Source organism: Falco cherrug, chromosome Z (assembly GCF_023634085.1).
Source record: "Falco cherrug isolate bFalChe1 chromosome Z, bFalChe1.pri, whole genome shotgun sequence".
NCBI classification, from domain to species: domain Eukaryota; kingdom Metazoa; phylum Chordata; class Aves; order Falconiformes; family Falconidae; genus Falco; species Falco cherrug.
Genome location: NC_073720.1, coordinates 68,190,279 through 68,199,089, shown reverse-complemented (window position 1 = coordinate 68,199,089; position 8,811 = coordinate 68,190,279). Strand labels below are relative to the sequence as shown.

At 40.5% G+C, this 8,811-nt stretch overlaps 1 protein-coding gene across 1 annotated transcript; it reads right to left on the bottom strand.

Annotated features, from left to right (window-relative positions):
• Positions 1 to 251: 251 nt before the first annotated feature.
• Positions 252 to 8,666, bottom strand: TMED7 (transmembrane p24 trafficking protein 7). The gene is made up of 3 exons (XM_055699388.1): positions 8,330 to 8,666; positions 5,375 to 5,620; positions 252 to 3,155 (listed from the first exon to the last, which is right to left on the bottom strand). The coding sequence occupies exons 1-3, from the start codon at positions 8,507 to 8,509 to the stop codon at positions 2,919 to 2,921; spliced, it is 663 nt and encodes a 220-aa protein (XP_055555363.1). The 5' UTR covers positions 8,510 to 8,666; the 3' UTR covers positions 252 to 2,918.
• Positions 8,667 to 8,811: the final 145 nt, after the last annotated feature.

Below are 8,811 nucleotides of genomic sequence, written 5' to 3'. Positions count from 1 at the left end.
GAGCAAGAGCCAGTAACCACACTATCTTGCTGAAACTTGTGACTTTCCAGTGACCTGAAAGCACAGCTAACTATGAATACCAGTGAACTGATACACTTCCTGATGTAAGCAGCAGAAGTAATGATCAAGTGTCAGATGGCAGATCAACTCTGATGTGTTAAGACACAAGCTGACTATTCCAATCATTATTCAAAGCTTTTTTGAAGAATAATGCTCCCACTCCCACATGCAAACAGAACAACCAGACCACATTCATATATTAATTTTTATTTTCCCATACAATGTTCACAGGGTCTGTTTTTTGTCTTATTCAACCTAAAATTTTTGTCCCCCCAAATGAAACTGACGTTCCAGGACATGAAAAGTTCTGTAAACATAAAACATCTGAGGAATAGCTGAAAATTGGGGTCTTTAGCAATTAAAAACACAGTTATATCCCCTTTAACACAGGACATTTACTTGTGTATTTCATCATTAACCAAACTGTTCTCTTCATACGTTAAAAAGGTGCAGCTTTAACCAAAAGTCACAATGCATTTCTCCAACCACTGCATGTTAGCATGTGTTTTATTATATCCTATTCAGTCACTTATTTTAAAAACTATACACAGCTATGTTTAAACATGTGTATTTGTGCTGTGGTTTTAGTAACACAAAAATAAAGGCATTTTTAATCTACTGCTGCATATTATGCAGGAGGATACCAGAGGACTGGTTTGGATACCTAACTTCAATGCAAATGTCAAGTCCACTAAACCTCTGCAGTGGGAGTAATACCGAGCTGAACAGTTCCCACTTCACATATTCAAACATTACAAAAGAATTAAGAAATGTGTATGTCATGGCCGACTTACCTGTTTTACCCCATTGTTTACCACTTTTGACAGCACACAGAACCACTCAGTGGAAAAGGAACCAATACATTTCAATCTTTAAAACAAATGCTGTTGTTGTGATTAAAGCTACACAAGCGATACTCAAATTCCTGAAGGTAACAGTGGACACTATCAAAATTAAATCATGTTTTCATCCAAAATATGCACCCAAAGTGTACCACTTGCTTCATTATTGTATGCAATGCAGCACAAAATGTATCAGTTTCTGAAACACAAGAATAAAGCATACAGGTACAGTCAAGAATATTGTGTGCAGGCACAGATTTGTATTGTAAGAAAGCACTGGGTTTTTTCTGTTTCCTGACCTTTGTGAGTCTATTTCCAAGAAGCTTGCATCCCAAAATGGGACTGCAGTATGCAAAATTCAGTACAGGATAGAAAAACATTACATGCAGTCCAGAATTTTACACACATTAAGCTTTTAAATACCCCTGTAACCTTTTAAATAATTTTTCAGCTGTTTGAGGTTTTTCCTCAGTTTCCAAAGGAGCAGTCATTTGGTTCACAACATTTTAAAATCAAGTCATCTTAGACCAATTCTTCAAACCGCTCAAGTGTCACCTGTACATGCAAATTTGAATTTTTGCTACAAATAATACAGGCAATTAATAAGGGTTTAGCATTCTTTCTCTGCTTGCTGAGAACCTGTTTAAGAAGCATCTTTTGATTCAGCCAGTAATATATAACAGAGTTTTTCACCTTAGTTTACTTTGTGTGCACTTAAGAATTGGTCAGTCTACTCATTCCCCCAGAGTCATGTGAAGGAGTTTAGCCTTATTTTGACCAGCTCAATTCAAGCTACTTATATGTACAAATATTTACTACCTTACACATCAAAATAAAACAAGACTTTACAGTACATAAGCTACTAAAGACATGAGCAGTGGAAACAATTTAACTATAAGTCTACCAAAAAGATAACCTGAAACACATTTCCCAACCACTAGCAAAAAAAGTGGCAATTAGATGCACAAGGCCATCACGTATCAGTGCACCACACACAGAAAAGTAAAATTTACAGCACTTGTGCAATGCAGTATCAATATCAAATTGGCCTCTTAACAGGAAAAGAATTCAGTAAAAAGCTCTGTATGTGCCTAACACATAATATAACCTCATCCAGTGCTGGTGCTGTGCTGCTTAACAAACCAAGCTACTTCTGGTCTTAAATCCAAAAAGCAGCAGCAACATGTATGAGTACAGAAACTGCAGTTTCAGTGACAAAGTTAGAGGATTTCCTATTTTATTGCATGTTTTTTAAATAATCTTGAAGATTTGGGCTTTTGAATACAGAAAGTGGATTTCCTGAGTAGTCTCAGCTTACAATTTGTTCAGTAAAACAAACATTGTAAAAGAGGAAATGCATTTATTTTAATACAGAAGAATGTGTATTTAAGCAAATATACTAAAGTATAAGATTTAGCAAGGTTGGAAGATGGTGACTTACCAGGCTGGTGAAGAATTTGCACCATGATGTAGTGTCAAGCTTGCAACAATTTTACAAATAAACGAGGGGTACCACTGGATTATTTTTTAACAGCAAGTCAAAACAGTGCATTTCATTGCATTTGCTTTTTTATAATGCAATACATTCATCCTGAAAATTAAAAGCCAAATCAAATTTTCATATATATATATATGTATGCATATATATATATAGTCTCTCATATCAGACACTAGACTGTTGGGTTATTTTAGAAGTGTTATACTGCAGATTGTTAATCTTACTGGTCAATTCAAACTCCGTTTGGATTTCAATCAGTAGAAATACAGAGGCTGGCCACTGCCAGATACTTAATACAGGAATCAGGAAACACGTAAAGTTCCAAAGTATTTTAAAGTATTTCAAATCATGTGTTCCTTTCATAACTTTTTGGGTCTGTTTCGTGATTTTTAAGGGATGAGGGGTAGAGACATTTGAATGTTGCATATACTGAGATCTTTTGTAACTACAATTAACTGGAAAACAGTTATTTCTACAGATGAGTAGCACACAATGACCTGAAGCATTACCACTACTAGTTATGATCCAACACGGGTTGTTGTGGTCCTTTTATCTGAGAAGAAGCTTTTGAGGAGAAATACCTGCCCAATACTAACAACAAGAAGAATGATTGCTTCCCCTATGGACCAGTAGGCCACCCTCGTGTTTAAATCCTCTGCTCTGCTGCGGCCCTGTGCTTCCCTCAAACGGAAGTGAGTCTGATAATCGATCACAGACTTCAAAGCTTCATGAATTGAAACACACGCAGACTCCATCTAGAGAAGCAAACAAATACACAGCACTGAATTAAGAATTCTTCTAGTGCTTTTTCTGCAAGATTTGTGGTTTGGTAGTTAAAATTACTATTCATGTAACTCTGCAAGCTAATGATTAACCCTGTCCATTGTCAGATTGAAATACTGTAAATGTAGTAATATTTAACCTACATTGATCAAACTCTACACACAGGAATGCAACAGACTCTTTAACACACAAGCATGTAAAACTAGGTCTAATAAAAAGCAGCAAGCTTTGAGAACTAAATAAATCTTAAATTCATGTATATTTGGCTTCAAAATTAACATTAGAAACACTTTTGAAATGTCAGTGATCTCTCAGTTGTTAATACCATACATACCAGGAAAACAAGTAGTTGCCTATAATATTAAAATGCACACAGTGTATATTAATTTCTCCTGTGTTTCACAAGTATGACATTCTTCATTGCACAATTCTCACTCAAGTTGTACATCCTAAAATCTGTATTACTGAACTCAACTTGCTCTTTGGGCAAGAGAACCTTCTTAATCATGTATGCAAAAAACAACTGAGAAAGGACAATTCTGTTACCTTTCAGTGTTCCTGAATGCTCCGTAACATAATCATATTACAAATACTTAACAAACTGCCCAAATTCATTGCCACTTTTCATTAAAAAAAAGAGGTAGTATTACCAGTTTTCCAAGCCCTAGACCATTTTTTCACATAAACTTCTTGCGCTTTCAATTTATATTCTGTAAGCAAAAGTCAATACTCCTTACTGTGTTTTGATCACCAAGAGATCAATCACAATTTGTTTTACTATTTTATGGCTTAAAATAACTATTTCCTGAAGATTAAACATCACAAACTATTATGAAAGGAAATGCTTAACACTCTGATAGAACCACTCTCAGTTACTTGTATCTGTGCCTGTCTTTCCAAGTCAATGACTTTCAGGACAGGTGTCTGAAGAAGCCCAAGATATTCTCAACAAAATCCAGGAAGAGGTCTTCCAAACTAGCTTCTGCCATTGGTCTCGCTGATAAATTACAGAGCTCTCCTAGTCTGCACAAGGGATTTAAACACAGAGTCACTCTGGTTTTAGGGATTTACCTTTCACTGTCCTACAAAAGGCTGCCCAAATTTGGTCATGATACAAGAACCTCCCCTTTCCCAAATACCTTCTTTGCATTGCATATGCTACAAACCAGTAATAAACTATTTTTTTCATATATCTTCTCCCACAGGCTGCAAGGCGCTGCAGAGATGCTAGAGCCAGGAATTGCACGTTCTGCATTGTCAAAATCCCTCTGTTGATGCCAAGATAGCAAAAGAAAAACCAGATGTAACAGAACACACAGACTGAACAGACTGAAGTCTAAAGTTAGGAGAAGAGATGGAAAGACCCAGGATCAAGAATCAGAATATGAAATAAAGCAAAGCAGAAGAGTGACAAGAAGAAAGAGCTCTAGCTGAATTCACAGCAAGTCATCTACTCATTACAGTTCTCAGCTACTACAGACTTATATGAGATAAATTCAAGTGAGATTGGCATTTGAGAAGTGGTATTCATACTGTTGTGTCCGGACTAGCAAAATAACAATCATATACAGCATTCTTTAACGGTTGTTTAAAGTGAGGTTTTATGATGGTAAGGACATGAGTGGGAATTAATGAAGCAAGCGTTCCAAAGAAAGTTTTGATGGATTTAGATAGGGTAGAAGTACAAAACTGTAAAATCCTGAGAATATAACAATAATGTTCTGATACTTCACAGTGTCCTACAAAGGACAAAGAGCTAGAAGCCAGCTAAATATGGCTGACACTGTTCATTTGTTTATTTTGCTAGAATTTTCTTCTCCATTTCAAAAATGGCTGTTACATGAGAAGTCAATGTAAGTCTGCCCCCAAAAAGACTACTATTTTAAATATAAAAACAATTCTGAAAGTTTCTCTTAAGTTTGGAAATACAATAATAATAAAAAACATAGTAGCCTAGAGTTTAAGTTACTACACTAATTTTCTCTTAAGCAATTGGTGATTCCTTCTCAGCTCTGTTCTGTGTTCTATAAATCTAATCTTCAGAAAGAAAGCTTCTTTGTAGTAATCCAGATTATTTTAAAAGCTCAAATCCATTGATTTTCAGAAATTATATAGATACATAACGCAGCTGAACTTGAAAAAAAACACTGCCTCCACCAAACAGCCACTGTCAAACACAATAGCATTTTACCTGGGTAAGTGCGGTGACTCTGTTCTCACTAGGAAACAGCGGTGGATCTTCTCCAACCTGGAAATCAAAGTACACAGTTTTGTGTGTGAAAGTAGAGAATTCATTGCTGAAGCAGAACTTGTATGTTCCATTTCTGGATGCAGTAAATGTGAAGCTATCGTATTGTTTCTTCATTTCTTTGTACAATACAATGCCATCGGGATCTTCCAGCCGACAGTCAACATCATAGTGACCTCCAGTGATCACCTGAAAACAAAAACCAAAAAATTGCCTTTTTAAAAAAACAGGTATTTATACATTTCTTCTAAGAAGTATCAATTGTCACACGGCACTGCAAAACCTTTTTCTTTAACTAACGTTTTAAAATGTAATTTGAAAATCTTTCAAAGCGAGTCTGCAAATTTTTTTTTTATGGAAGACACAATGTAATTCAAAATACTTTAGGTTCAGCATATATAATGTCAATTATCTTTTCAAATTGTTTAAGAGAGCAATTTTAGTTTGTTATAAATAATTGTACAACAGCAAAGGCTACAGTAGATGAAACTTGATGGGGCAGTGAAGACATTACTGCAACGAAAACAGTTTGCTGTATCCGTGAGTCCTCCGTGGAACTGATTCAGCTGGCTGAAACTGCTAACAAGGAGTAAAACAGCTCCTTTCTGTATGGCCAGAAGAGCGTAACTACCGTATTAGCTCAAGCTGCTTTAGGCTGCTGGAATGGCGTTAGACCAGTAGAACAGGTATTTCAACCTGGGCTTGTGAACCAGCAATGATGGGGAGGGGGGGTGGGGTGTGTCTTGCCACTGCCTCCCTCCTGCACAGTTAGCCACAGCATTTTTCTCGAAACCTGCCCATCTGGGTAATGCCAACTCGCATAATGGTCTCCAGGGCTTTTTAGGCTTTGATTATTGTTGGTGTACAGCATATTGCTCTGTAGACAAGCTATCCCACCTCAACAGACTCATCGGTAGCTTACATATTCATCACTTGGTGTACCAACGACTCTTACACTAGTAGTTCTACACTTAATCCTTGCTCCAAACTTTTTGATTTTAGGATAAAGCACGCTGAAGGAGGAAAATATTTACATCTAAAGGCATGTCCCTTGTATATGTGTGCAGAAGTCACTGAAATACTTTAGTAGGAGTATCTGCACTTCAGTTCACATAGTATTATTTAAACTCACATCAGTTTAAGTATCAAGTTACTAAAACAACAATGTTAATGGTAAAACTGAAATAACAAGAGATCTGAGCAGTAGCTACTCAGCAAAGAAGAAGTTTTAAAAATAGTCAGGTAGCAAGCAGTATCTTCATAGTTTTTCCAAAAGTGTGATGACAGGATAGAAAGAGGAAAAAAACACTTTGGATTTCTGTATCTCTGGATGTCTCTCCCCAGGTATCTGCATGTAGTTGGGTTTTTCATACAGAAATGCTTACCTTGGAAATAAAAAACAAAAATAAGATTTTTCTATAATGAAACGATGGTTCATTTTTGAAGCATCATACCAAATTTGACAGGGTCGTGCTTTTTACCAATTACACAGAAGTCACTCACATTGTTATATCACACACACTGAAAAGGCCAATTTATATGTACATGGTAAAGATCTGCCACAGTTTTAAAGTGCCCCTAGGATTCCTACCCAGAGCTTGCTTGAGCTTCCTCTCAACTCTTAAGACTTACTGCCAAAAGCACAGAGCATTTCAGTCTACCAGCACTTGGTCACATCCAGACTTTCCTTTTGACAGTGCTACTTCTGTTCTGATTACCAACAAAAGTGACAACAGCAGGCTTATCTGTCCAGCAACCTACAATGATATCCACTTCAAAACAGGCAGGAAAGTACTGCACAGAAAAGGCTTTATGAAAGTAACTGGCAGGGACAAGAAACATTTGGGCAGGGATAAGATATCTAAGAAATAGAACATGCAGGACAGAGTAATAAGGACCAATATTTGGTAGCAACATTCCCCAAAATACTAAAAGCAGGACAGCAACTAGAGGAAAAGTCAGAACAGAAGCACATGGACCCTTCAAAAGACTACAAAGATAACTGAATCCCATTGTCAAGGACGATTTCTCTCTCATGCTGCTGCTGTACAGCCAGTGACTTCACCAGCTGAAGCTGCAGACTGAAAGGTTCCAGCCCTGCTGATACACTCATAGGCACCAAAATTGTCAGAGCTATTTGCTCAATACAGCTGAACAGTGTGCTCTATCTATCATGATGGCTGCATGTTCAAACTGTTAGAAACTGCAAAAGGTAAGAAAAACCGTGCAGCCTCAATACATGCCTGTTAACCACAGTCTTCAGTGTCAGTTTGCCTGCATGTTTTATTTTTAGTGAGACTCCCATCTTACTATATGCCCGGGACTCTTCCTGCATACATACTTCATCACCTTCATAACGTTTGCTAAATAACCCCAACCTGAACCATACTCCGAAATAAGAAGCATTAGCTCCTGAAGTTGTATCGTACTCATTATGCAACTACTTCACAAAAAACACAGAAATTCCTTTCCTGGCACCTTGCTGGCAGCACTTTAGGTGTTCTCCAGGCTGTTCAGACAGGGCACCGCATGACAGCGATCAGGGTAAAAGACGCTGCCGGTTTCCAGGGCCAAATTTATGCCTGTTACTTCCCCCTGAACTAAACGCACGCCTCCCCGCCCCTGCCGCAGCGCACACGACTGCCTGCAGTGTCTCCTCAGCTGAGCTGGAAACCGCGCTGGCTTCGGCGGCTGCTCCGTGCCGGGCGCTTCTCCTAACTACTCGGAGCAGCGCGCAGTAAACGAAGGAATCTGCGAGGCTCCCCCACCCCCACAGGCCCCCCGACCACCGCTCGCCGGCACAGGGCCGAGCCCGGGGCTGGGCCCAGCTCCGCCAGCGCGGCGCGCCCGGGCCCGGGGCGGCGCTTCCCCGTGAGTTCGCCCCGTCCGCCTGACTACCTGGAACTCTAGGGTGCACTTGGTGCCCTGGGCGATCTCCTCGTAGAAGCACTGCTTGGCGTTGTCGGGCAGCTCGAAGGTTATCTCGGAGGCCCGCACGGCGCAGGCCGCCAGCGCGACTAGAAGCCACAGCGGCAGCTGCCGCCACGGCCCCGCGGCCTGGGAGCCCCGCAGCAGCATTGGCCCGGCGCGGAGACAGGCGAGGGGGGGACACGGACCGAGATGGGGGCGGGGGGAGCGGGGTGGGCGGAAGGCGAGGGGATAGACGGCGGCTCGGCGGCGGGCGGCGGTGCCGGGCGGGGAAGGGCGCTGCCACCCGGAAGCACACGCGCTGGGCGGGGCCAGCCCCGGGAGCACTTCCGGGTGAGCGCCCCGCCCGCGGGTGGTTTTGCAGACGTGGTGCGAGGCGCGGAAAGGGGCGGGGCCGGGCCGATGTGGCCGGGCGGGGGCGGTGGCGTGCCGGCAGTGCCTGCGGGCGGGCC